The 27,298-nt window shown below is 51.0% G+C and overlaps 1 protein-coding gene across 9 annotated transcripts in view; it reads left to right on the forward strand.

Annotated features, from left to right (window-relative positions):
- SHANK3 (SH3 and multiple ankyrin repeat domains 3) overlaps positions 1-27,298 on the forward strand; it is a 383,466-nt gene that overhangs the window by 207,953 nt on the left and 148,215 nt on the right. For all 9 annotated transcript variants that reach the window (XR_008574833.1, XR_008574834.1, XM_054811562.1 and 6 more), the window contains exon 14: positions 24,262-24,375. Coding sequence is in view for 7 of the 9 variants with exons in the window: in XM_054811562.1 (XP_054667537.1) it covers positions 24,262-24,375 (114 nt within the window). In the remaining 2 variants the exon portion in view is untranslated. The remainder of the gene's footprint in view (positions 1-24,261; positions 24,376-27,298) is intronic.

Raw genomic sequence — 27,298 nt, forward strand, 5'->3', positions numbered from 1 at the left:
GGTGTTAAACTGCAGAATTTATTGCTGCAGGACATTGTGGAGGCCAAGAATGTGAACGGATTTTAAAAAAGGAGTAGGTTCGTTTATGGAAGACAGGTTTGGTTTGTCAGTGCCTTTTAGGCAGTATGGCTGCTGCGCTCTCCGGCTCCGGAAAACCCCCTGGACCATCAGCGTTGGGAAGCAGAGCGTGCTGTTCCTCGCAGCCCTTCTCAGGCAGCTGCCATAGCACATGGGTGCTGGGTGCCTAAGCCTGTGGCTGGGCTCACGAGGGCTAAGCTGGCATTGCCCATGGCTCCTGCTTTGGATGTGAGACCGGGTTCTGATTCTTTTGGGGGCTTGCTGGCTGCCCGAATTTGCCTGATTTCTATGGCTGGTTTTTCCAGTCCAAGAGGGGAATATGAGAAGGGAGAATGATTTTGTGCTTTGTGCTGCCCTCGATGTGCAAAGGGAGGAGGGAGAACGTGAGCGTCGCACAGGGCTAGGTGAGGCAGTGCGTGCTGAGCTCCCTTTGGGTACCCGGGCTCTAACTGCTGAGTTTGGCTTAGCTCTGGTCTCGCAGAGAGCGTTTGGGAGAGCAGCCTTCGCTCCGAGCTCTCGGAGCTGATGGATGGCTGTGGACACCTCCGCAGCGAGCCTGTACTAGTCACTCTGCTATCCTGCCTGCTTCCCGAGAGCAGTGTGTCAGGGTGGGGATTCCTTCCCAAGAGGCCACCAAGTGCTTTGCAGTTCAGGATTTCCTCTCTGCGTGGCTCTTGAGTGGATCTGGGCATTCCTAACCCTTCTGTCTTTAAGGACAAGCTTTCTCAGCTGCAGCAGTAAATTAGAATTGCAATTGCCAGTCCCTGCATAAGTGTCTGATCCCGAAACGTTCCTCAGAATGGGGCTCATTCAGCAAGGGTTTAGAAAAATCACATCAGCCTGTAATAACCTGCAAGACGCTTTCTTGCCTTTCTTTGACAAGGCATTTTAGCTGCTTGAGTGGTGTTAATACGGCAAAGCACGTCACAGCACTTCAACGTAAAGAGGATTCAGGCAGCAGACAAAGGGATTTCCTGAACTCTGGGACTCTGACGGGGCTCCTCCTCCAGAAAAACAGCTTGTCGGCGAGGAGCTGGGGGGAGACGAGCAAGCAGCATGATGCAGCTTGGCAAGGTGGCTGCGTTTCTCCTGGATCTCTCTTCTTCCTGGCAACCCAGCGCTAGTGTGTGGCTGGGAGTTTGTTCTGTGGGCAGCACGCTGAGCTCTGGGTGCGAGCCGGCTGAGAGAGCTCTCTGGCTGCTTTTCCGTGTTCAGGAGCTAGGGAAGCATGTGCTGCTGCTTCCTTCACACCAGCAATGCCACTGAGAGCCTGTGACCCTGCAAACCAACGGCACGCATCCTGCTCTGCAGTGCTAATGAACGTGCCCGACGTGGGAAGGCATCGGTATGCGCAGCAGGACAGCGGCAGTGCCGGGCTCTGCGGAGAAGTGCTCTAACGGCCCCACTCTCCTCTGATTGCCCGCCAGCGGGTTGGAAATGAGATGGGCAAGGGCAGGTAAAATGGTAATGAGGCAAAAGAAGCAAAATGTCTTGTGCTGAGGAGAAAACTGAGTCAGACGACAGCAGGCATGTGGAGGGATGCTGTGTCTGTGTCACCCCCTTGTGCAGAAGACAGGGCTGATGTCAAGGGCCCCCCCCTTGAGGACTGCTGAGCTGTGAGCTCTGAATCCAGAAAGTCCTCCCACAGTGGAGCTGGCAGGGCTGATCCTGCCAGCGTGGGGCTGGGGGCGGTGCAGAGCACCCTCCCCCGGGGTGTGCTCTGGTCCTAGGGCATGTGTTAATTGGTGTAACCTGCCCGGGAAGGCAGTAAATGGACAACTGAGTGCTCAGTGCTGGGCACCTGCTGCTTTTCCCTCTGCTGTCCTGGAGGAGGCTGGGTGATGTTCTCCTTGCTCTTCAGACCGTCGTCACCAGCGTGTCCACACACCTTGTGAGTTCTGCTTCCTTCCCTGTGCTGGGAAATCAAGCAGGCATTATCTATCATTTTTAATGAATATATTACACTTGTTCTGAGCTCTGTATATTAGCAATAGAAAAAAAACCCCACAACCCCAACGACAAAAACACCAGCACCCTAGGAGAGAGAGGAAAAGAAAAACGGCTTCAGTGTTGCCTCTCCCACAGCAAGAAATGCCCTGATGTCTAAGGAGCAGTCAACGCCTTCTCTTGGGGTCTTTCTTCCAGGCCTTTTGGTCCTTTCAGGTGCTCCATGAGAAAGCGATGCAGCAGTCGGCGTGCAGGAGCCTGGCTGGAGAGGCACATGTGCTCTGGGTAACTGGGGTCCCTGGGGTTTGGGGGTTTGTTGTTTCTTGTATCCCCTAGTACGGTGTGTGTAAAAACAAGACCAGGATGTTGGCCCTCAGGATGATGCTGAGCCTGCGGGTGACCAGACATCACACAGGTGTTTTTTGTACATACTGCTCTGCAGTGATCAAGATTGTGAGGAATCTAGGATTCTCCTAAATTTTATCTGTGTAATTATATATTAGAAAAAAACCACAACACCACATCAGCAAAGTCATGTCTTTCTCATAGTTAACTTCTAGCTGCTCTCCGTGAGTGTTTTGCCAAATAGTGGGTCCTCTTGCTGCTGGTTGTGTGGATCGACACAGTGGAAGGTGGATAGAGATGTGTTAGGTGCTCATAGTTCTTACTTCCATTTCTGTCACCCAGCCATTTCATCTCCTGGTTGCCTGCAGGTGTCAATTGTACTAGAGATGTGATCCTTCCAAAATCTTGACATGTGAGGGATCCAGCAGCAGGAATACAATTGCCTGCAGCTCTTTTTGGGTACACCTTCTGAAGAGCTCCCCATGTTTGTGTCCTCCTGTCTCCACCAGGCAACGCAGGAGTGTTTCATGAGCACTGCCTCTGCACATGTGGAGGAGTTCAGGTCCTTCCCAAACTCTGTGCCCTCTGCGTGCCCTTCCCGTGGCAGGAGATGTCTGAGGACCAGGAGATCTGCAGGGTGCAGTTGAACTAGAATTACATGGTCATCCAGAGATGACTCTGGTGGCCGTTAAAACTTTTAGGTGCTAACGAGATATTTCAGTGACCTTTAGTCCTTCTCATCTGGGCGACCCCTTTGTAATGCTGTGTCTGCCCATTGTACATCCATTGCTGTCTCCTGAGTCTATCTGATGTCTGCACTTTGGGGGAAGATGTTAGCAAATTAGAAGTGTAGAGGAGATCTTAGGAAAGAGACCTGACTCTGGAAAGCTTACACAACAGCTTTACGGAAGGAGGCAGCTTACAGAAGAGACTCTAATATAGCGCAGGAGGAAACAGGATGGTAGAAGCTGAAATGAAAACTTCAGACTGCAAGAGCTGAGTGTTGTGTTGTGGTTTGGGGTTTTTTTTGTTTGGTTTTTTTTTAATTTTAGTAAAATTTAATCTGGTTAAAACTTAGTAAGAGCTGAAGTGGCTTCCCTGCCTCGGGCATCTGCTCTGGCCCTAGAGTCAGTGAATTGTTGGGACACTGAAAATGGGATGTGGTGGATTTACCATCCCCTGCAGTTAAAGAAAGATTTAGTGTTTCTTTCTAAAACACTTGTTCTAATACAGACAGAGCAATGGGCAGGATGAAGAGATTCTGGTAACTGGCAATGCAAGATTAATACAGCAGTTTCCTCCATCCTCAAAAGACATGAACTCAAAGCCCTGTGTCCTTGAGCATGTCAGATTTGGCTTGCTACATGACCTGCCTGAGCAGAGTGTCCTGAGTTGGAAGGGACCCATAAGGATCATCGAGTCAACTCCTGGCTCCACACAGGCCCAGCCGAATCAGAGCGTATGACTGAGAGCATTATCCAGACGCTTCTTGAACTCAGTCAAGCTCGGTGCTGTGACCACTTCCCTGGAGAGCCTCTCCTCATACGTCTTCCCCTCTAGACCCTTCACTGTCTTTGTTGCCCTCCTTTGGACACTCTCCAATAGTTTTATGTCCTTTTTGTACTGTGGCGCCCAAAACTGCACGCAGCACTCGAGGTGAGGCTGCACCAGCGCAGTGTCGAGTGGGACAATCCATTCCCTAGACCGGCTAGCAATGCCGTGCTTGATGCACCCCAGGGTACGGTTGGCCTTCCTGGCTTCCTGGGCACACTGTTGACTCATGTTCAACTCGCTGTCAACCAAGACCCCCAAGTCCCTTTCAGCATGGCTGGTCTCCAGCATCTCATCGCCCAGTCTGTATGCATAGCCAGGGTTGCCCCTTCCTAGGAACTGACTGGATGAAACGCAGGACTCTTCCAGGCAGTAGCTGTTTGTAAAGTCCCTACTGGGACCTGCAGCCTGAAGACCCCTGAAACCGTTGGTGGGCACTGGAGGGAGACAGAGGAAGAGACAAGCATTTGGATTTCGCAGCTGAAACGTTTAGGACCCCAGTGGTGAAGTTGAGGACAGTGACCCTGGTGTGTCCCAGCAGCTGGGAGCTGTCACTGGGAGCTTCTCCAACCCTCTCTGGGTGGTGGAAGCTGTGGTCAGCACAAAATCCTGTCCAGCCTTGGTTCTGATTTCCTGCTGATGGGTGCATCAGTGGCTGCTCATCTTACTTGGATTGAACTTGGTGTAGGTGTTGAAATCCTTTATCTATGTTTCTGCCTCACTTACGGGTCATTGAGAGATTGTGTAGCAGGGAGAACAAAGGCGACCAGGATGGGATCGCTGGAGTTGTGGTGCTGCTCAGAAGCTGTCAGAAACTTTGTATTTAGTGAAGCCCACGGACTCAGTGTTGTTTGTCATCTGTTCATCACACTGTGAACAGCATCGGCTGTTGAGGCTTGGTTTCTGGTTTGTGCAGGCAGGATGGTTTCGAAACAGGCTCCTGCAGCCGTTATTGTTCCACCTTTTCTGGCCTTGGTTCTCTCTGAATGAGCAGCAGTGGGTATATGCCTGCCCTCCTGGAGCCTGAGTGTCCCCGTTACCAAATGCCGTGGATGGGGCACCTGCCTGGCCCCTGGCAGAGCTGGCACGCGTGCTGCCCTGAGACCTGGAGCCAGCTCCTGGGCATGCGTGTCAGTGAGGGCATTCCTGCAGCTGCCTGCACGGGACAGAAGTCACGAGAGTATACAAACTTCTGCTTCAGGTACAAACCAGCTCTTGTGACAGATTTGGGAAGGCACGTCCCCCCGATGCATCCCCATCCCTAGGGCAAGTGATTCTGTTCTGGTCTGTTAGAAAGAACCTTGCTCCTTCCCCCAAACATCTGCCTCTTTCTCTGTTCACAGACCAGAGAGGAGGTTAGATGAAGTCCTGCTCAGGCAGCTGCATGACTCCCGTGTTCCCCCTCGCTTGCAGCATCCTGTGCAGCATGTTGTGGTGCTGTCGTCTGCGAGCAGTGATTGCTGCTGCCCGTGGCCCTGCCTCTGCAGAGAGGTTTAGCCCATGGAAGCTCTGGCTCGTGCCTGGGATGCTTCACCTGCTCCTCCCGCCTGTTCCCAGCCTGCCAGCACCGCTCCCCTTGCTGCCTGTGGTTGCACGGCAGGCTGTCGGGGTGCAGACTGTCTGTAGATGTGGTGTTCAGTGGTTGGGGTGCAGCTGCAAGTCCTGTTATTTAGGCACCAAGCTGAATCGCCTGGCTTTGACTGGTTCTGCCAAGGTGGGGGGAGAGGGGGGGGTGCTGGAGCATATGGTCGTGTGCGGACTCGGCCACCCTTTGTCTCTCCCCATGCACTGCAGTGGCACTGCAGCTCCCGGCTGAGGCTCATCGCCTGACGCTTGCTCCATGGGTGCTTCAGTTAGGTAACCAGGATGGCTGGGACAAAGGTGGGCTTCAGAGGGGCTGAGCTGGCCTTCTGGTGACTGGTGGACAAGTGAGACTTTGGACCAGTGTCAGTCGGAGCGTACAGCGTAGGGTTGAGCCTGCTCCGTGGTCCGCACAGGGTGTGTTCACAGCAGCAGGAATTTCTGAGAATTTAGGAATTGCAGATCACCATATTGATAGCAGAGGTGGAAATGGGCAATTTTCTGATTTTCTGTTTGCTGCTTTTAGTACTGTTTCTGAACAGGGATTATTGACTAGTTTCCACTTTATCCTTCTGAGGCAGACACTTCTGTAGCCTTCAGCTCATCCTCAGACATCATCTTTTTGATCGGTCTGTCCAGATCCAAAGACTGTCGGATACGGCTGCTGTTGCATTATCGTCTGTTGCTGGCAGATTGGAGGAAGAGGGAATGAGGGAGGGGTGGTGTGCGCGTGTATTGTACATCACGCAAGATGCACAGCACCTCACCCTCTCTTTCTCTCCTTTTTATTTACCTGGAATGCCTCCATAGTCATTCCTCTGTAACAGAAAGAAAGAAAAAGCAAGGAGGGGAACATTGCAAACGGCTGTCTCTGCACTGCTGCGTCATTCCCGGCGTTGTTCTTGCTGTGCCTCTGAGACGCGGGCAATCCCCAGATGCCGCTTTTTATGGTGGGTGATCTCTGAGCCTACCTGCTCACAGGTACCGGCATACCTCACCTTCTGTCCAGCACATCAATAGCTAGTTATTACAGGAGGGGATCTATCGCTAATTACCAACTTTGTGTCCTAATCAGGGCTCTTCAAATCAACCTATTTTGTGCTTTGCACATCTATCAGCATCTTGGGTACAGAAAGTGCTAGATATGCCTGTTGTCTATACCTTTGTTTGCACACGTGTGGGTCCTCCACCCACGCTGCTCTTTGCACGTGTTGAACAACTGCGCTGTGCCCAAGCTGCCCTGGTGTGCTCGCTGCTCGCGCCGCTGCTTGCTGGCACAGGAGAGCCTGGCCGTGCCTGTAGCCCGCAGCTGGGTTAGATGTGTCTGAGGTGCCCACCCGTGCTTTCCCAGAACTCCTTCCATGTTGTGAGGCAGATGCTGATGAGCACAGGGGAGGAAGAGACAGAGTGGAAGCGTTGCTTGCTTTGGCTGAACTGAGCATATTTCTGGTATGTGAAGTGAGAGCATGGATGGGACCAGTTCAAACCAGCTTTCTTTGGGGCACTTTCAGAATGCCAGTGGGAGTGGAGTGCAGGCTTCTCCCTCCCTTTCTCTGTCTCAATGCAATCAGCCGTGCAGGGAACAGACGAGGAGCTGTGACGAATCCAGCTGAAGTATGCAGCACCAGGAGAACTCCCAAAGGATTCCCCATCAGGTCTGTTATGCCATCTTGAAATGAAGGGGGACTGAACACATACAAACAAGAAGCTTTAGAGCCAGGACATGACACCAGGCTTGTGGTAAGGTGCCAGTTGCACCCAGTAACTGGGAGAAGCGTCTCTGTAGGAGTCTTGGGTCAGTCCTGGTGGCATCTCTTCAGGGGGTGGAGGAGTTTCTCTGGAGACCGAGGGAGGGAGGGAGGGAGGGATGGTGAGCAAGCTGGAAAGGCTGTATGTGTCGGTGCTCTGTGGATGCAGGGTAGGAGTGAGTTGGCACTAGCTGGAGGGGAGATTGCGATGAGGGTGGTTGTTACTGGTAGTGCTTCCTTGGACCGGTTCTCTCCAACCTGCTTTTATCCAAAGTTTACCCTTTCGGCTGGAGGCTCCGCTCTCCTGTGAGGGTGCGTATCGGGGAGCCTTGGGGGAGTGTGTGTTGCCTGCCTGTGCCTGCAGGCCCCGTGTGCCCGGGGTTCTTACAGTTCCTCTTGGGCAAGCGGGGAGAAGGACCACGTCATGAGCAGACTCCTCCGGCAGTGCTGCGTTCCCCTCCTTTGCTGGAAACTTGGAATACTTCCTAAAGAGTCTCCTCTGGTGAGTGGCTGTTTGTGGCTTTTGGAGAGACAGCCAGCCAACGGTCAGTTTGGCCCATGCAGGGGTCCAGCAGCAGGAAGGCAGCTGCCTGCAGTTCTCCTTCCGTTCACCGGCGCTCCCGGGCAGTGCCTCCAGCACCGGGCAGCGCCTGCTGAACTCGTGTGACGTGCTGCAGCTGCCAGTCCTGCAGTCATGAGATCCACGCTTCACGAGGGACCAGAAGCTGCAGAACATCTTCGGGAGAATCGTGTTAGTCCTTGGTGTGATCCTGCCTGCTGGGAAGGGGAATAGGAGCGGCCCCATCAGCCTGCCCTCAGCGGTGGCCAGCACCAGCTGTCTGGGGAAGAGGATGAGGTTGGGAAGCGTATGAGGCTCAGAGCTCTTCATCTGCATTCATAGTCCCTAACAGGACTGGGGTTTTTGTAGGGACCTTGTCTCTTTGCTCTTTTAGCCCATACAAATTCTTAGCTGTGCATTGTGTGAAAAGCCATTTCTTTTGAGGCTTTTTTGGCCTGCTGTCTGCTGGTTTTGCTTGATGACCCCTAAATTCCTGGTGAAAGAAGCAGCAGGCAGGGGATCCCTGTTCGTGCAGTGCTGCTCTCGACTTTGTACACTTCTGTCTCAGCCCTTACTTCTGCTCCAGGCTAGAGGCTTTGCCGTTCCTCGTCCAGAGCCATCCCTTTCACTGTCCTTGTCACCCTTTTCTGTATCTTTCCCAGTTGTGCCGTGACCTCTCTGAGCTGAGGGGACTGAACTGCACACGTATGTAAGGTACTCTCCCTTTCCTGATCATCCCTAGCACTTAGTTAGGTTTTGTTGCTGCCAGTCACTGAGGTGTTCTCACGCGAAGACCTAACTCAAACCCTCCTTCCTGAGGGGCAACAGGTCAGAGCCCGGCATCGTACCACGCAGTTACTTCTGCTCGTACACAGCCAGGGCACGCCTGCCTGGATTCAATTTCTCGCCCCGTCGCTGGTGGTCACACACGGTAAACGTTAGGGGCGATGTCTGTGGTCTGGCTCCTCTCCCCTGGAGCGCTTCCAGCCAGTGAGTGCAGGCACCTTCGCACCTTCCCGTGCGGCTGAACCCCAGCCTGTCCCGCTGCAGGAGCGGACGGGATGCTCCCCGTGTTCCCAGCTGTTGGCAGCAGCCGGCATCCTGGAAGTGGCCGCCCGCATTGTGGAGGGGTCAGGGGCCCAGCTGGGTCTTTGTGACAGATTTTGTGAGAGCTCTTGCTTTTCCCCAGCAGCACGGAGCGTTACCATGCAGCACCAGACTCCCACGGGGAAGCTCTGAGCCCGAGGGGGAACTCAAGGGTGCAAGGGGCTCCGTTGCACGCCTCCGAGTGCCAGCCTGCAGTGGTGGTACCCCTGACTGGTTGCAGGACTGAGTGTTCATTCACGGTGTGAGCATGTGTGTGGAAGGGATGTCTTGGAGAACACCTGCTACGGCTCCTGTCGTCACTGAAGGCTGGATGTACTCTGTCTTTGTACTGCTCTGTTGTTCTCGTGCTTTTGCACGACCTGAGGAGGAGCGGCATGGTCACACGCGTTTCCTCAGGTTTCCCTGCACTGTGGCTGTAGCAGGAGCTGGATTTGGGGGAACCTGCCCTTTATCCTGGCGAGAGTGAACGACAGGTTTTGATGGAGAGCCATGCCGGCTCGCCTGGCGCAGCAGAGCAGCCTGAGCCCCTCAGGCAGGGCTGGAGCCACACTGCCGGGCAGGAAGGTGCCTCGGGACGGGTCTCTGGCTGCCAGTCCCACGGCCCCGGCCCTGCTGGGGCTGCCCCCGGGAAGTTGGGGTACCCTGGGGGTGTCGGCCCCCTGAGACAGAGGAAACTGCTGTGGGAGAAGTTGCTGGCGGTGCATGCACTCGGGTGCCGGGCACAGTAACCTGTGCCATGATTCATCTGAGTTTTCCAGGGCAGACTTGGCTTTAGGGAAGGTTTGACAGGCCCAGCGTCCTGAGACGTCTCCCCGAAGACCGCTTGTCAGGCCGGCTGCTCGTGCCAGGGGACCTGCAGGGGCCGGGGCTGTCTGACTGAAATCCAGAGCGCTGGACGCATGCTCCGGTGGGCCTGCAGTGGCCAGGGAAGGGGCGCGGGGCCCTGCGGAGTCCACTCGCGGTGTGGAAATACCGCTGCTGTGAGCAGCCCAGGTGGGGTTAATGTCCCCAGGAGGCAGGAAGGGAAAGGGGAAAAGATCAGCCGGTGCTGGGAGAGGAGAGGGGTGAGCATGGACAGAACTGCAGCCGTTGCCTGTCAGCTCTGGCCATCTGGGTCAGGGCCACCCTGCTCAAGCTTCGCATATCACGTTTTGAATCTGCTTTCTGGGTACCAGATCCTGAAGCTCCGCTTAGGCTGAAAAGTCCTCATTAACATTTTGGGAATACGTTAATTCCCTTCCTTTCCTATTCCAACCTGCTGACTTTGATTGGCACTATTTTTTACAATAAATGCTTAATTAAAGGCATAATGACTGTATAATGATTGTATTAAAAGCAAGATGATTATAAAAATCAGCTTAGCAGCTGGAGGCTGCAGGGCTGGAATAGCTCAGAGCAGAAATCAGTGCGGCGGTGCTGTGGAGGCTGTGCTCACAAGTTGATTATACGCAGCATCTCTGCCGTTGCACTCGCGGACCCCCAGCCCCCTCGTTCTGAGCACTGTGCAGAGCCTGACTGCAGAAATACCTTCTGCCTTAAGGAATTTCAGCCTAAACCAGCAGTAGGCGGGGGAGAGGCAGATGTGCCGTTGCTGCCTGCTACCGGGATTACTGCAGATGAGGAGCAGAGCTGTGACATGAAGGAAGCCACAAAACGTAATGCACTTCTGCATCAGCCGTAGCCTCAGGTCTCTGCTGCGCTCCAAGTCCCACAGACTAGCGAGCCAAGTTCAAGGTCTGGGCCCTTACCTACAGGGTGCACCACAGCCCCATCCAGCACAAGGAGCCTGAAGCTCTGGGCTAAGGCCATGACTGACGTGTTGCTCCTCGGGCACAGCAACACTGTCCCCAGGCAGGGTGAGACATGCCAGTTTAGGGACAGCGTGCTGACAGCTCCTCTCCCAGCCTCACTGCCTCCTGCCCCGAGCTCCGCCGCGCCTCGCTGAGCCACCTCTGCGGTCGGTGTACAACCAAACCAGGTCCTTCTCTGCCCAGTCCCTCCCTGCTCATGCAGATCTTGTCCCTGAGGAGTGGTGGGCATGAAACGTGATAGTTGGGTGTGCTGGCCAGCATTTGGTGTGTCCTTAAAGCACTGGTGAGCATGACATGAAACTCGGGTAGAGCCGAAATGACCCAGGAGAAGGGAGCGTGACGGTCCCCTGCAGAGCCTGCGGCTTGTCTTCTGTTGGACCATGTGCTGTGCTGCAGGGCCAAGGGCGGTGTGTTCTGGTCTTACCGCTGCTGCGTGGGCTCCTGCCCTTCCCTTCTAATGGCACTCAGGTGGATCCCATCTGCTCCTGGAGACTTTTCAGGTCCCCAGGCCTTGAGTTTAATTGCTTTTACCTGCCTGCATCTGAAGGTGCCAGGAAAGTTGTGATGTAGTTGGTGACAGATGGTGTGGGCAAGGGTGGTCTGAGCTTTCTCTGCCGTGCCAGTTCCCTCTTTGTGCCCGTTCTTCAGGTCGTGTCCCCATTCATCCATAATGATCTCATTTCCTCCACTGCTGTATTTGAGCTCTATGCCATCTCAGATCTCACTTGGACCCAGCTGTGCCTCTGTTCCTCTGCAGTAGCTGGAGCCCCAAACTTCACAAGATATGGAACAGGCAATTTAGAAAGTGCCCCTCACCCCAGACTGTTAATTGTGCCGTGCCTGGGTTGGGGTAGTCTGTGTGAAAAGCTGAGGGTTGAAAGTTTAATAAAGCATAGACACTTAATATGATGTTCAAGGGCAGTTTAAAAAAAGTTGCAAGCTATTTAAGTGTGCACTGATGAAGCAATGGTAGGAACAGATCTTGAGAGAAGTCCTTTTTGTTTCTTTTTGTCTAGAGCTGTGTGCCTCTAAAATAGGTTACGTCCGTCAAAATGCAGGTTATGTGTTTGTAGCAGATGTTCTAGTGCTCCTAGGGGGGAAGCACCGTGTCTCTGCCTGGGAGCGTTCAAGCAAGGCGGGGGGTGCCTGTGGGCAGGAGCTGCGAGGAGGGACTGGACGCTGTCGCTCAGCCGTTACCAGCACTGCCGTGCTTTGGTGCCGCTCAGGGCTGGCTGCAAGTCTGCAGAGCAGCTCTGCTTGGAGGGCGTCCCTGTCATGGCCCCCTGGACACTGGGGGTGCAGAGCTGCCACCACAAACCTGAGCCTGGACTGTCCGATGTGAAAGGCTGTGAGGAACCAGTATGTGCAAACCTCTGCCAGACCCATCGAGGCTTGTTGGCTTGTGTTCTTCAGAACTGGGCTTGACAGCATGCTGGTCCCTTGCCCGAGCTCCTGGGACAGGATGAGTGGTGATTTCTGTTCCTCAAGCACACAGCATAGTCCCCAGCAAAGGCACCACTTCTCTTTTTACAGACACAGCTGGTCCAAGCTTGTGGAAGAAACTCTTGGGGCAAGAACCCTGCACAACCTTACTGTCCTCAGCTTCCAGCCCAGCTACACGTACCACCAGGGCAGGTGGCTGCGGCAGCGTTACCCCACTGATTCTTTGAACCACTGTAAAATTGAATTCTCCCCAGGATTTCTTCAAGAAAAATGAGGAAACGCACCTCACCCCTCTTCTTTAATTTCTCACACAGCAATGAAGATTTTTCCTTCCTTTTCATCCTTTTATGTTTTAAAAATTGTTTAGATGTAGAGTACCATGAATGCAAAATAGTAGGGTACCAAAACAGTCATGTCCATCATCTTGGCCTCTTCCTGTATAGGAAGCAGATCAAAGTGCCCTGTCCTCAGAGTTCACTTTAGTTCCGGGGTCTTTTTTGTCCCTTCTTCTTGAGATGATTTGCATTTTCTGCTTGACTTGGAAGTCCATGATCTGGCATGCTGAATTGCTGACAAAGTTACTTGGCTTTAACACCAGTTCTGCTGGCTTGGCTGTTCTGAAGATGCTCCAAGAGCATCCTTTCCTCAGGAGCCACGCACTTGACCAGGTAGGTAGTTGTCTCTGCTTGTTCAGCTCAGCGTGGCAGGCTGCAGCCAGGACTCAGGCCAGCACATGCAGCTGCAGTATTCACTTTTTTCATCCACTGATAACTCTAAATCATGCCAACAGTTTCATGGGGTCACTGGTGGCTGCAGTTTGAGCAAACCAAGGCAAGGGCTGTAAGTTGTTGGGCATTTGATATGTCACACTGAGACTTTATGTGCCCAGGACTAAAAGCATCTTAAAACATGCTCTGGTGCGATGGTAGTTTTTAACTCTTAAAATTCTTAGTGAGACATTTCAAAAGGGGATTTAAGGTCTCTTCTGTATGGTCTGAATATTTGTACTCTTACTTGCTATCCTAGCCCCTACTGTGAACCAAGGAAAAAGAAGCTTGAAGAGACAGGAATTCTTCAGTCTTTATTAATTTGTTGTCTTTATTTGAGGGGGAAACATTATTCTGCTGCAAGACTAAACTTGCATTGTAGATTCTGAAGCTCTCCTTTAACTCTGATCATTTTCACTGATGGGTTTTGGTCAAGATCTCCACTAGCCACCAAGATTAATCTGCCTCTGGTCGTAGAGAGCACCTGCAAACTCCACAGAGGTGAATAAGTGACTAGAGAGCCCACTGACTTTCTACCTACGTGGAGAGCTGACGTTTTCATGGCAGGATGTCTGAAGACTCTTCCCTTCTCAGCTAACACTTTCTGTGTTGGATTGCTTTCTGGAGTAATTTGTTTTAACATTATCAAGAAAACGTGTAACCGTTGAGTGAGAGAAATCCACTCAATTTGCTTTGAGACTATTTTTTATTATCATTAAATAAGTAGGAGATAGCTGTGGTTGAAGGGTGCCAAATGGCCCTCACAGAGGAGCAGTCACATGAAGCCTGTTCGGATAGGAATGCCTGGAGGCTGTCGTAGGGATCTTCACGTGCGCTTACATCCTGGTGTAACCTAGCAGTGGCACAGCTAACCAGGTGCAGATGCTCCTGCCTTTGAGCTGCTGAATTGTTGGTGTGGTAAACTGCTCTGAACACCGAGGACTCCCTGAGGGGAGGTGCTCAGGAAGAGGCTGGCTGTGGAAAGCAGGTTAGAACAAGGCAAGACCTGAGTAGAAGTTCTCGTTCCGGTGGTGTACAACCTCAAAGGCAGGTACCATTTCTGCAGCAGGCTTGCTAGAGTCTACAGCAGGAGGAAGAGCGGAGTGCCTTTGTTAGGGAGAGTTAGGCACATACAAAGGGCTGGGAGAAGGTCCAGCCTCAGGCTATATGTAGGACTTCCCGTTGGAAAGCAAAATGCTTTCCTTCACGAACGAAAAGTGCATTGGGGTGTGCTTCTGTTCATGAGCAATGTGGGAATGGCTCATTGTCCACATGTAGTTCTGTAGTGTGTTTTGAGGTCTGTGTCAATGCAGGTGTGTTCAGTGGGATGGTGGATGTGCCTTTGGAGTGGAAGACGTCTATATCCATGCCTGACTGAGAGGAGGACTCAGTTTCCATGTTGCATGCAGACTCTGGCTTCTCATCTGTTGGCAATAAAGGAGCAAGCGGTGTCTAATGAAGGCTTCTTCAAGTGTAACCAGGATCAAAAGCCTCCCCAGGGCATTTCAGTGGAAGGTTATGAGATTTATGGACGAACCGTTTTTTTCTGTAGAATTCTATGACTGTTGACCTGGGGGCTCCATATGAATCTTTCCTATTGTCCCTAATTTCTTTAACTGCCAACTTGTCTCTTCCTTGTTTTTTTTATTAATACACCCAAGTGAAATCTGTTGTTGTGATGAAAGGACCCTTCAACATCTGCCAGATGGATTGTACGCAGTCAGTTTATTAATTTGATGGGGCATTTAAAATCAGCTTTTATAATTGCATTTTAATTTCATAACAAATAAAGCAGCTGTGCAGAGTTAAAAGTCGGGCTATCGTGATGTATACCAGGGGCTCACTGACTTTAGAAATGCCTTGGGTTTTACAGCTTAACCCATCAGGGATCTGTGAACTCCACCAGATAACGGGGTTAGAGAGTGCCCCCGTCCTGGGAGTTAGGCAGACTGTAGCCTCATTGTGCTGCTACTAGAGAGTGAACCTTCCCAGGTCTAACGTTCCTGAGATCTGCATGGCACAGTTGGTGGGCTTCCTCTGGAAAGAGGATATGGCCAACATTGGTTCACAAATGCTCCTGGGATTTGAGTATCAAGACTGTGAGTAACTGTGTATTTGCAAATATGTAGCCTGTGCGTGTGGTATGTGCTCAGGCTTACTAGACTGTGCATACCCTTGGGCAACATGGTCGGGTGTTGAAGTTCAGCTGGGAGTTCACAGGGCTCACAGCAAAGGATTTAAAGCCACGTGAAACTTTACATTGCTTGGCTTACTTCCAGTTTTGACTAAGTCTCACTATAGACACAGGCAAATTAAATGGAAAAGAGAAACCTTTCCTAGTGTGGGAAAACAACCGTAGGAAGAAACTCGGAGTCCGATAAGCACTGGAACAAAGTGAAGGTCACAGCACAATACTGCTGCTCAGATGAGGGACTTGACCAAAAAATGGGTCAGTTGCTGATGATTTTTCAGAGCTCAGCAACAGTAATTTACAGCTGACATTGAGCAAAGCTGTGCTGTTAGCATGGCTCTGGCAGCTTCCCTTTTTCTGGGTCCTTGGTACGGCACTGGCTCAGAAATGAAAAACGTGAAGGTGAAGAGTGTGGTTGAGAGGCCACGGCATGTCCATGTTAGCCTCCCAAATAGATTTGGGTGCTTTGTATAATGCCCAGGTTACATGAGAGATTGTATGGGACAGGGAGTTGTTGCGCAAGTCGAGGCAACGTTTGCTTGTTTGCTGGGAAATTCTTATGGCATAAAACTGCCTAGAGACTTGTGTATGACAGAAGCACCCATTTCCTCTTGACTTGGAGTACAAGTATGTAGTGGTGGTGTTTCCATGATGTGATGTGCATCTAGTGTTGGAGTGAGGTCAGGGTACCTGTTGCACTCTTACTCATTTTGTAGCCACCTAGAGTTTGGCTTTGCTTGTAACACATCTTCCAGGGACCACCTCTACTGGGGTAGGGTTGGATTAGATTGGAACAAGATCTTAGCAATGCAGTCAAGTTTACAGCTTCAGCCACGCTTGGCAGCTGCGTCTTGTAGCTAAAGAAGTATGTTGTAGCATGCAAAGAAGGACAGTGAAGCTGGCGAAGGGTCTGGAGCACAAGTCTGATGAGGAGCGGCTGAGAGAACTGGAGGTGTTTAGCCTGGAGAAAAGGAGGCTGAGGGGAGACTTGATCGCTCTCTACAACTCCCTGGAAGGAGGGTGTAGCCAGGTGGGGTCAGTCTCTTCTCCCAAGTAACAAGCGATAGGACAAGAGGAAATGGCCTCAAGTTGTGCCAGGGGAGGTTTAGATTGGATATTAGGAAAAAATTTCTTCACCGAAAGGGTTGTCAAGCACTGGGACAGGCTGCCCAGGGAAGTGGTGGAGTCACCATCCCTGGAGGGATTTAAAAGATGTGTGGATGTGGTGCTTGGGGACACGGGTTAGTGGTGGGATTGGCAGTGCTGGGTTAACAGTTGGACTTGATGATCTTAAGGGTCTTTTCCAACCTAAATGATTCTATGATAATCTGGGACTGCAAGTAATCCTGCATGCCCAGGGATTTAGGAAGCCCTGTGGCATATGGACAGCAACAGTGCTATTAGCAGGAAGGGTCCCAGATGATCATCTTCATGGATTACCGAGCACTGCAGATATGCCCCTTGCAGTCATGTTTGAGAGAAAGACGAACACTGCCTCAGCCTTTCTGCCTCACCCTTGAGGGCATCTTACATGGTCAGGGTGGCTTCAGGATGTCCTTTCCATCAGAGTGGTCAGGGGAGGTCTCTGAAACCCAGGTCAGACACCTCTCTCTGGGCATCAGTGCACATCTTTGTGCTGCCTGTCGCAAAGGTGCAGTACGATGTCTCTGGGTTTCTGAGGTGTGCCTTATCACAAGATTTGAAAGTCTCTGGATTCAGATTCTACATCTGTCCCCGAAATCCTTCCTGATGGTCATTTAATAGATAAAAAAAGCAGAATGGCTTTGTCCATTGTGTGTAGCTGAAGACACAGGATGCAAATTCTGATGTTTTTCTGCCCCTCGGGGCTGAAACTAAATTAACTTTGTTATCTAGGAATTCGGCCGTGACAGCTCCCAAGGACACAGAAAACCCGCAAACACGGTGGTGGGTGAGATCCAGGTGCAGCGTCTGAGCGAGGCTGACCAGGAGCTGCAGGGGGTTGGAACAGAGGTAATAATTTGATGGGCGTGTTGGAGAAAACTACTGTGGCATGCCTGTTGTAAGTGCGGAGAGGCCCCCAGGATGGGCTCAGGTCTCCAACGGCTGCCACTCTACATGCCTGCCAGGAGGAGACCTTCACATATGGCTTATGGGTGACCTGCAGGTGGCCCTTGGGAGAAACCTTTCCAGGGCATGTTCTCTGCAGCATGGGTGGATCCTAGTCTTCCAGCTGTCACCTCTCCTTGTAGTAATGGCTTTAGACAGGACTAACCACCAAAGCATTTCTTAAAAGATACCATTGACTGCAAAGGCCAAAGGGTCTGTAGGCAGCCTGGCTTCCAGCAGAGTCCGTGCAGATGCAGGTGGCTGGGTCAGGCAGCTTCTAAAGCAAGACTTGGAGTGCTCTGCGGGCTGTGCTGCGCTCCAGGCACAGTGCCATCCTTGGGACTCACCACGGAGAAGCTAGGAGGAGGAATATGGCAGAGCATTCCTCTTATGGGAGAACCCCTGATGCTGAAAAGAGATCCTGTGTTCCTCAGAGCAAGATGGGGACCGTTCCTCATCACTGGGAACTGGGCCAGTGGCTGCTAAGTCCTCAGCATGCGCCAGAGGGATGGAGCAGGAGAGGGAAATTGTCTTGTGAGACCAAACGGAGGAGGAAGATTCTGCTTGAGCAGTGAATGAGACAAGGGTTGGCCTGAGCCCAGCCTCGTGAATAAATGAGCAGCTTGGCTGCTAAGAGTGACATTTCTAATAGGGAGGAAACAATAACAAATCAAAGTGGGGCAAATCTGTATCTGAGAGACTGTAAGAAGGCAACTTCTGGGATTACCCTGGAAAGGTGTGTAGGGGACTCAAGAAAGGGAAAACCCATGGCCGCTATGGGTTGGGGTTTGGTTTTCTTTTTTTCCATTTCTTTTGTTCTTGGAACCAGTGAAGCAAGGGAAAACGAGAGCTTCAAGAGGAACAGAGGTGGTAGGAACAAAGTGAAGAGTTTTGCAGTCCCAGCCACCTGTGACGTTGCCAGCCCACGTGAGAGTCATATCTTGGTGGCATCTAGAGTCCTGTCAGGTTGGAGACCTGCTTTGTGCTGTGCGACAGAGAAGAGGCAGGACCAGATCGTGGAATTGCAGGTTGTGAAGTCAACAGTAGAACAGCTGGCAGTGCAAATATGGGGTGCAAAGAGGTAGTCTTAAAGAGCTAATGCTGCTGAGCTTGTTCTATATGTAGGCTTTAAGAGTTAAATGAGATTGAAATGAGTGGAAGGAACACAAGGGAAAGAACATAGTCTTTGGTCAGGACAACTGCCTTGTCATTTGCAGCTGGCTGGGGTCCATAAGCATCATTTCAGCAGGGAATTTTCCACAAGACCTGAAGGATGCTACAGTGGATTCTCTAAGGGAGAGGTTTGCAGGTACAGTGGAGTGTGTAGGAGGCAGCACAAAATGGTCTGGAAGGCATGTTTGGAGATGAGATGGGGCTGCAAATGGGATGGGGGGAAAGTAGGGTCAGGTCCGTGGTAGAACAGTGGTGGAAGGTGGATTTGTGCCTCAAAGGGGAAGGTAGAAATGTCTGCATTTGGTATGAGAGTGGAGAGGGAGCCAGCGAGAGAACCCTCAGGAGTGGTTGAGAGAAAGCCAAGATGACTTCAGAGCTGCTGTGGGCTTTTCCTCTAGGTTTCTGCAGCAGCAGGTTCTAGGATCCTTGCAGGCAAACTCAACTTGAGAATGTGACGGTCACTTGGGCTTCTTTGTTCAGGCCATGGAGCAAAGAGCAGTGTAGCGCGACACCAGGGAAGGCAGTGGGACTTGACTGGCCGGGGTCTGGCATCAAGAGTTGATTAGCTGTGACTTCCTTTGTTAAAGAAGTCTTTTCCCAGTATGTCTTGTTTGTTAATTTCTTGAAAGCATATTTAAGCATTTCATGTGCGCATCCCAGCATGACTCGGTATATGCCTCATTACCATGTTTAGAGCTGTTCAAATTACCAGTGACCTTCAGAGCTGATGGCTGTGTGTCTGAGTCGCCCAGCTTGCATCCATGATTTGCAGGCCTCAGTAGGCCATTTATTTCTCTCCTTCTGTCAGCACCATCCTGTTCTTGACCGCTGTGGTGTTGCCCACGAGGTCCAGGGTGCTGCGGGAGCAGAGGGCTGTCGCAGGTGAGAGGGCTCAGAGGGGGTTCCGAGCCTGGCGCCAACAGAGAAGGGATGACTTTGCAGTAGAAAATGAAATGGGCTTTTGGAGTGACCTGACAGGAGAGGTTGCTGAGAGACAGCATTTGCGGTCAAGTCAGGCCCTGCCGAAGCCCAGCTGAATCCGGGCTGCTGCTTTGAGCACTGGCCTTTTGGCGTGCCAGGCATGAATTGCTGTAGCTTCAGAGCTCCTTGGCACCCATCTACTCCTCTCCCTGCCAGCCCAAAGCTCATCCTGTCTGTACCTCGTTTCTGAAGATGTTGCATGTTTATACAGCAAGAAAAGTTTGAATGAGCTGGCTGAGGTGGAGGTACCTAGCTTCTTTGCCTCAGCCTTCACTAGTAAGACCAGGCTTCAGTAATCCTAGGTCCCCAAGACCAGAGGGACAGTCCATGGCAAGGTGGGCAGTGGAGGAGGATCAGGTTAGGGAACATCCAAATGAACAGGACATACACAAGTCCATGGGCCTGATGAGATGCACCGGTGGGTGCTGAGGGAGCTGGCTGGTGGCTTTGTCAGGCTACTCTCCATCATCTTTGAAAGGTCATGGTGGTCAGGAGAATTTTCTGATGACTGGAAGAAAGCAAATGCCACTGTCTTCAAGAAAGGCAAGACAGAGGGTGTGGGGACCTCCAAGCTGGTCAGTCTTACCTTGATCCCTGGGAAGGTGATGGAGCAACTAACCCTGGAAACCATTTCCAAACACATGAAGGGCAAAATGGTGATTGGGAGTAGCCAGCCTAGATTTGTGAGGGGGAAATCCTGCTTAACCAAGCTGATCACCTTCTGCAATGAGGTGGCAGCTTGTTGGATGAGGGGAGAGCAGTGGATGTTGTTTATCTTGACTTGAGCAAGGTTTTTATGTTGTCTCATGTAACATCCTCAGAAACAAACTGGTGAAATATGGACAACTCTACATTTTTCATTTCATTAGAATAGATTCAATTTGCTGTTACCTTAAAATCAGTGTGCAGCTTGATGCCAGACAGACTGAAACTTCAGTCCTTCCAGTCCTCAAGAAGCAGCAAATCTTAAAAAGGAGTACAATGTGATTGAAGAGCCAAGCATTCAATGCAAGAACAGAAGGCTCTGGATGAGCTCTCCTCCATGAAGGGCTGGTTTGGAAGCTGGAATTACAAAGTAATAGAAAAGGGAAATTTTCCATTGGGAAGTGTTAGCAGAGCTTCTAAAGCATGGACGAGAGCAGTGGGAAATAAGGTACGGGATTTGGGTCTATTCCAAATGGTGACAACATCATAACCTTTGGAGAGCTGGAGTGTTTGCATCTCAAGAAAAGATCTAGAGAAGAGACTGAAATGAGTCTCCTGTCTGCCTTGTAAATCAGGCTTGCTTGTTTGTTTTTTCCCTTGCTTCCGATCAGACTAATGCCTAGATACAGACAATCGTGAAGTTCCTCTTCTTTGGGGAATTTGCTTTGGCTGGCATGGAGCAGCGCTTAATTTATTAATAACTGTGGTGTTTGGATGTAGCTATGAATGACACGAGGGCACTGTGGTGATGGGTGCAGGGGTAAATCCCACGGTGCTGTCTGTGAGGCGTGAGCAGGGAGCCGAGTTGGAAAGGTACCAGCACCTGGCAGAGTGTGGCTGTGCCTGTGCCTTCGGCCAGTCAGGGTATCAGATACGATAGTAATTCAGGTGTTTGTTAACTGATTAAAAAAAACCCAAACAAACAAAACCCAAACAAAACTGCTCAGTTACCAGCAACAGAAATCCCAGCCTGGCAGTAGGACCGTGGTCCATGTCGGGGTCAGGGGTGCTGCCTTCTGCATGATCGCACGCTTTTTCCCTCAGCGGAAAGTCCCGTAAATCTGCCAGCCGGGAGGTGAGCCTTATGTTGTACTCCCACCACCGGCACTTGTGTGCCTGGCTGGGGAAGGACAGCTTTCCCTTGCAGCCCTGCCCATCGCCCGGGGCGGGTGGCGGACGCCCAGGAGCAGCGGGAGCGAGTCCCAGAGGTGTTGGCCTCGGTGGACATAGCAAGAGCACAAGGACTCTTGCTGATACTTTGCATCAAGACAGGAAAAGAGAAAAGAAACCATTTTGACTTGGAAGGCACCACTGCAGTAGTGAAGAGAGCTAATTACACAGTGATTTGTGTAGAGATTTCTAGCTGGGGCAAAAAGTGGTGCAGCTAGCCCCCATGAAGCCTGAATGCTGAGGGAGGTGCAGGGGGGGGCCCCGGGGGCAGTGGAGGACGCGGGATGACGCAGAGGGGACAGGCAGCAGCGTGGTCGTTTGAGCGCAGTGCTCCGGCCTCCCCCCGTGCCGCGGTGAAGCAGAGACATCCAGGAGAGAGGAGTTGAGCGCGCTAGCCTCCACAGCCCTCTGCGGCCTTCAGGACAGATGTCTCGCCGTGTTTCGGCTGTGGGTCGACGTGTCTCCATGGGGAGGTAATCTGAGAGGACGGATTTTTGGGGGTGGGTGGGGGCTCACCCTTTCAAACTGGGCATTTTTGTGCGTCCTGCAGAGCGCCCAGCCCGTTCTGAGGCAATAGGTAAAAATGTGTGGAGCAATGGGATACGGGGAATTGTGCAGAATCCTTGTGCTGTGGAGAAGCCGAGCAGTAACTGTGTTGGTGTGGCTCTGGCACAAGGATACTTGCATAGCCTTGTGGTACAAACGTCATTATTATCAAAGAGTTTGTCTGGAGAGCTGTTCCTACTGAGGATCGAAGGACCAGTGCTCTCGTTTGCGTGGTGGTTTCTTGCACCTGGAGCTAACTGCTGATCAGCTCTGTTCCTTCTGCCTGGCTGCGGTGCAGCCTTAGGAGAACGAGCACTAAGGTTTCCCCGTGCTTGCTGGTCATCGCTGTCATCCCGTTGCCAAAGGGCCTTTTCGGTAATCAGGCACGGGAGGCTCCTCATCTTTTATGGGGACCTGCCTGATGGTCAGAGGGAGCTTCCAGCAGCCCCCAAGGTCAGTGCCCCTGTGCTGGGTCAGGTCCTGAGGCCTGTCTGCAAACCTGCGGTCTCTGCCTCTGGCAGAACCAGCTCTCTCTGTCAAATTCCCTCGAGTGCGTTTCAGATTGTAGGCAAGCTCAAAATGAAGATGAAGTTTCTGCTATCAAAGCTGCAAGGTTAAGTTATGATTACAAAGTTGGAGAAACAGCCATAGGAAAAAAGCATAAGATAAGAAAAATGCAAGTTTAAAATAGACCCGACGTCAGCCTTTTCCTTCACCTGTTGTCCAGGGATTTGTTGAGGAGTTTGAGTCCAGTTTAGTGTCCCCTCTCTGTACTGCGGGGTTTCAAAGCAAGTCCCAAGGTGGCCCACGTCTGTGTGCTAACCAAGGGGATCTCTTGATGTGGTGGGCTTCGTTTTAAGAACTTGCTGTCCAGATGATGTTGAGGGGATACCTGTGGGATCGTTGACAGCAGGGACCCCAGGACACAGACTCTTCTGTTTATTTTCTGTCTGGATGTCAAGTGAATCGCTGTTACAAATGCTACACCAAAATGTTTTCCAAAGGATGTATCAAAAGCTTATCACTTTCAGGTGACACGGAGCAGTTTCTCTTGATCTATAGCATTTTATAGACTACATCTAACACATTAATTCACAATCTGTTCTGGAGACCACTGTGTTACAAGGAGTTGGGAAAGCGTTGTGAGCCACAGTAACCTGCAAACATGTGGAACTGCTCTCCTCCGCTTTCTTGGATCAGGATGGTGCAATTAATTGGCCTTGTAAGTGCTTGAATTCAAGGGAGAGATGCGCATCAGCCATTTTCTGGATAAAATAGGGATAATATCTGGGCACTCTGGATATCATATATACATGGGGAACATCCAGAAAGATTGGTAATGATTCTCATCCCCCTTTTTTCTCTCTTGCATTGTGCATGTTTCTGTTCTCTTGGGTGCTCTGGGAATGACAATCGTTTTCTCTGTGGCCGTAGGAAATGTAACGGTTACATCTGATGCATTTTCAAATGTCCCAAACAATCTAGATCTTCCTTGCAGAGCCTGCTAGCATGAGGTGTGGGGGATCCAGTTGCAGGGAGTAGGAGACATCAAACAGACATTTGCTGGCAATGGTTTTCATAGCAGAAACCTCAAACTGTTTTGTAACCTTGAGCTGTGCTGGCTAGTCTGCTTTGGACCCCAGTTCATTCTTCAGGTGTAATAAGAAGCACTGGTTTTGTCTGTGCCTCTTCAGCAGTTTGTGTCCTGGCTGCCTGAAAGCCGTCCTTTTCAGCCGATAGTTGGTGTGGGGTTCAAGCTGATAGTTCCCTGGTTTAATGAGGATGCTCCTGATGTGATTCTCTGTTAAAATCTCCTTGACTCTGAATTCATTTAATCTTCAAAGCACATTTCAAGACTTTCCTTCTGTTTCTCTAAGCTTTGAGCGAGTAAAAACAAGGCTTAATGGGCTGGGAGAATTTTGCTGTGACAATGAAGTGCCTTCCTGTTTGCTGTGTCATTTAGAGTGAAACAGCTCTTGGTTTTTGAGCACGGGCCAGTCGGGACAACCCAGTTCTCGGAGTGACTTGTGTTGGTCTCCACGGCCAATTTCTTTCCCTCTCTGCATCTCATTTTCCTGATGGGTCTGTGATTTCTCTGTTGCTCTGAGGATGTCAGAAGTTACAGTAGGTAGCATCTTTCCAGGAAACGGTTCTAACAGAGCCCATGTTATGTCTGGGTCCCCCATTAACAATCCGTTTTACAGAGGTGGATGCTACCGATTTGCTGTTTCGTTTTTGCAGCACGTGGCTGCATGAAGGACACCGTCTCTCTTCTGGACATGAGTGAAAGAAGCTTTGAAGGCTTCTTGAGGTGCTCTCTTCCTCCAGACCTCTCCTGACCCCAGACAAATTTTCTGTGCTCTGCCCTGTCGTGTCTCTGCTGCAGTAACACTACACGATGGTCATTCTGGCCTTCCCTTTTTCTGGGAGCGCTGCTGATTCTCCTGTACCTGTTTGTTTCTTCCCACAGTGCTGAGTATTGGCGAAGGTGGCTTTTGGGAAGGAACCGTGAAAGGAAGAACTGGCTGGTTCCCAGCAGAATGTGTTGAGGAGGTGCAGATGCGACAATATGATCCACGGCAAGGTAAGCTGTTTTCTTAGATCTGAGTGTCTCTCAGCAGACACACTGAACAACCCCGGAAATTCAGAAGCATTCATTTTAAATTTCTAGCGGTCTCTGAGTTTGCCCATTCTTTGCGATGGGTGATGGATGCATCTGAAGAATTGTATTGCTCAAAGTCTATGTTACTGAGGGCATTAGCATCCAGCAGTAGACACGCTGACCCATGGTAAGTGTGTGGAACTCTCATGAGAGAGCAATCATCAGTCCCTTTTGCAGAGATCGCTGCAGGGGTAGGGTCTTCTGCAGGCAACAGCGAGTGATGGAGCAAGAGAACCGTGACTGTTGATCTGAGCCTCCAACACTGCATTACATTGTAGAAGACTTCAAAAGAAAGCAGTAGATGGGTCCTGAGTTTCACTGAATTCTAGAATGGTTTGAGTTGGAAGGGACCTCCCAGCCCACCCAGTGGCACCCCTGCCATGGGCAGGGACACCCTCCACTAGCCCAGGTTGCCCAAAGCCCCATCCAACCTGGCCTTGAACCCTGCCAGGGAGCCAGGGGCAGCCACAGCTTCTCTGGGCACCCTGTGCCAGGGCCTCAGCACCCTCACAGGGAAGGATTTCTGCCTCACATCCCATCTCCATCTCCCCTCCTGCAGCTTCAGGCCATGCCCCTTGGCCTGTCACTCCCTGCCCTTGTCACCAGTCCCTGTGTTTTCACATGTCCCTCTGTAATCTACATGTGTTTGTTCTAGTCAGACAGAAAATACTAAAACCAGCTGTGACTCAGCCCTGGCACTCCTGGCTCTCCATCTCCAGCACCAGCCACCACCTAACAGGAATTTGCTGTTCCTGGACGATAGCGGTGTCAGGAGGAGCTGTGGATTGCATGTGCCAAACAGTACGGTGTTCTTGGAGGTCACCATGACTCAGTGGTTTTCCCGCTGTTGTGAGGTGTATCACCACAGCTTACCCCTTGTCACCGAGAGCTGCCCGGGCAGCGTTCCGCTCCCAGCCTGAGGACTGGGTGGGAAGCGCTTCTGGCAAGCCTGAACTTGTCCTGGTGTAAAGCAACTGAAGAGAACATCTGGATTTTATTTTTCTTCCAATATATTACTTAGGAGAGGGCAGAAGTGGTCCTGGTTTGACAGATTCAGTGAAAAGTTCACTTTGCATATTAAACAAGCTTTAAAATTCACACAGCTGGATTCTGGTCAGAATTAAACCTTGATTGCAAAGTTAGAAACAAAGTTGTAGAAGAGAAAAGAAAATCAATAAAATACAGTTCTCTGTTTTGCACAACAACTACTTTTAATTAGTTTCTGGAAGCCTGAACCCACTTACAAAGTCTTTTCTTTGCTCTAATCCCAGTCCTTCCTGAGTGTTTTAAACGCCTGTGTTTGCACCCTCAGGCATCTCCTTACCAGGATGCTTGGATTCCGTAAGTGAGCCACAAACTCTGCGCGTGCTGTGACAAGTACGTGGCAGGTCGCGTGCCCTCTGGGACACCTGCACACTGGTCCCTGTGGATAAAGTATTTGGTGCCTTTGGGACCTGGTCTCGTGGCCGTGGAGGGTGTAGCAGGAGTGAAACTCCACGGGTAGCACTTCGCACCCGTGCACTGCAGGGTCTCATCAGCAAAGCTTTTCTCCCCCTGCCTCTGAACTGGTCCGGCTGTTAGCTCTCTAGTCTGCAGCTCCCACTTGTGTTCCCAGTGCTCATTTGTATTCTTCCTTCAAATTATCTTTGTATGTGCTTCATCTTGCTGCGCTGGTCACCTCTGCCTTTGCACACTCCTGTTGTGCGTGGGTTGTGCACTCGGCTGTACCCTGGGCCCACTGGAAGTGAAGCAAATGTGCTCCTGTTGTGCTGATGGGAAAAGCTTGATGACAGTAAAGACTTGAATGGGATATTCCTCCTTTTTCAGGAGTGATTAGGGCTGATGAGTTGGGACTTCCCCTGAGGAGGTCCCACCTTCCTTCCTCTTGTGCTGCTTTGGAGCTCTACTCTGGAGCCATCTCAGTGTGCAGGGGCTGTTTGCCCTGTCCTCTGTGATGCTGCATGAAAAAGAGAATAGACTTATCGATGTGGTTTATAAGCCCTTCCTGTATCTAGGAGTTCACGTTTGCTGGGTGCTTTAATGGAGAATGTTACGTGTTTGGGTTGAATTGAAGTTGTGTAGTGAAATGTGAAGAACAGATGGTTCTTAGACACTAAAGGTGGAGCAGAGGTATGAGCATTTTCCTCCGGTTGTCTGTACTGTTTAGTTCTTGGCACGTTCCCCGGCATGGTTTTGGCTTTTGCCGACTTACTTTTCCAGACAAAGCTTGGGCACGGTTTTTCAGGTACAGAGTGTTTGGATAAGGCCATGATGTTTGTGCACAGAAGTAGTTTATCTGTATGGACATGATGTTGCTCTGCCACTTCTCATCAAGATCAAAGAAAGGGAAGTGTCTGTCTCCTGAGTTTAAGTATAGCCTAACAGCTGACTAGGCTGTGCTCTGGTGGAAGGGTTTTTGCCTGACTATACTTTGCTGGGGAAGAAAGCCACATCAGACTTGCGGACATCTCCAACTGTGTTTATCGATTGAGGAAAGCAGCAGCAGATACCTGACTAGACTCTTGTTGGAAGAGATTGAAGATGACTGTGACAAGGATGAGAGCAGCTCAGGAAATTCATTGTGATCTTCATTGAAATTCAGACAGAGCAACTTTCAGGGTTGACATTTTGGAGGTGGTATTAGGATGTTCCTTTAACCTGCATATAGTTTCATGCTTTGAGGGAAGAGGCCATGAGCTGCATATTGATCTACCTAAATGAGCCAAGTTCTTCTCTATGGGTGCCTCTGGGTCAGCGCTTCCCTCTCAGGTCCCACCTCGTAGGCGCTGCAGTGCTTGCTGGCTCTAAAGGGAGATGGCCTGTTGCCCATCTCTGTTACAGGCCC

The sequence above is a fragment of the Grus americana genome, chromosome 1 (assembly GCF_028858705.1).
Source record: "Grus americana isolate bGruAme1 chromosome 1, bGruAme1.mat, whole genome shotgun sequence".
NCBI classification, from domain to species: domain Eukaryota; kingdom Metazoa; phylum Chordata; class Aves; order Gruiformes; family Gruidae; genus Grus; species Grus americana.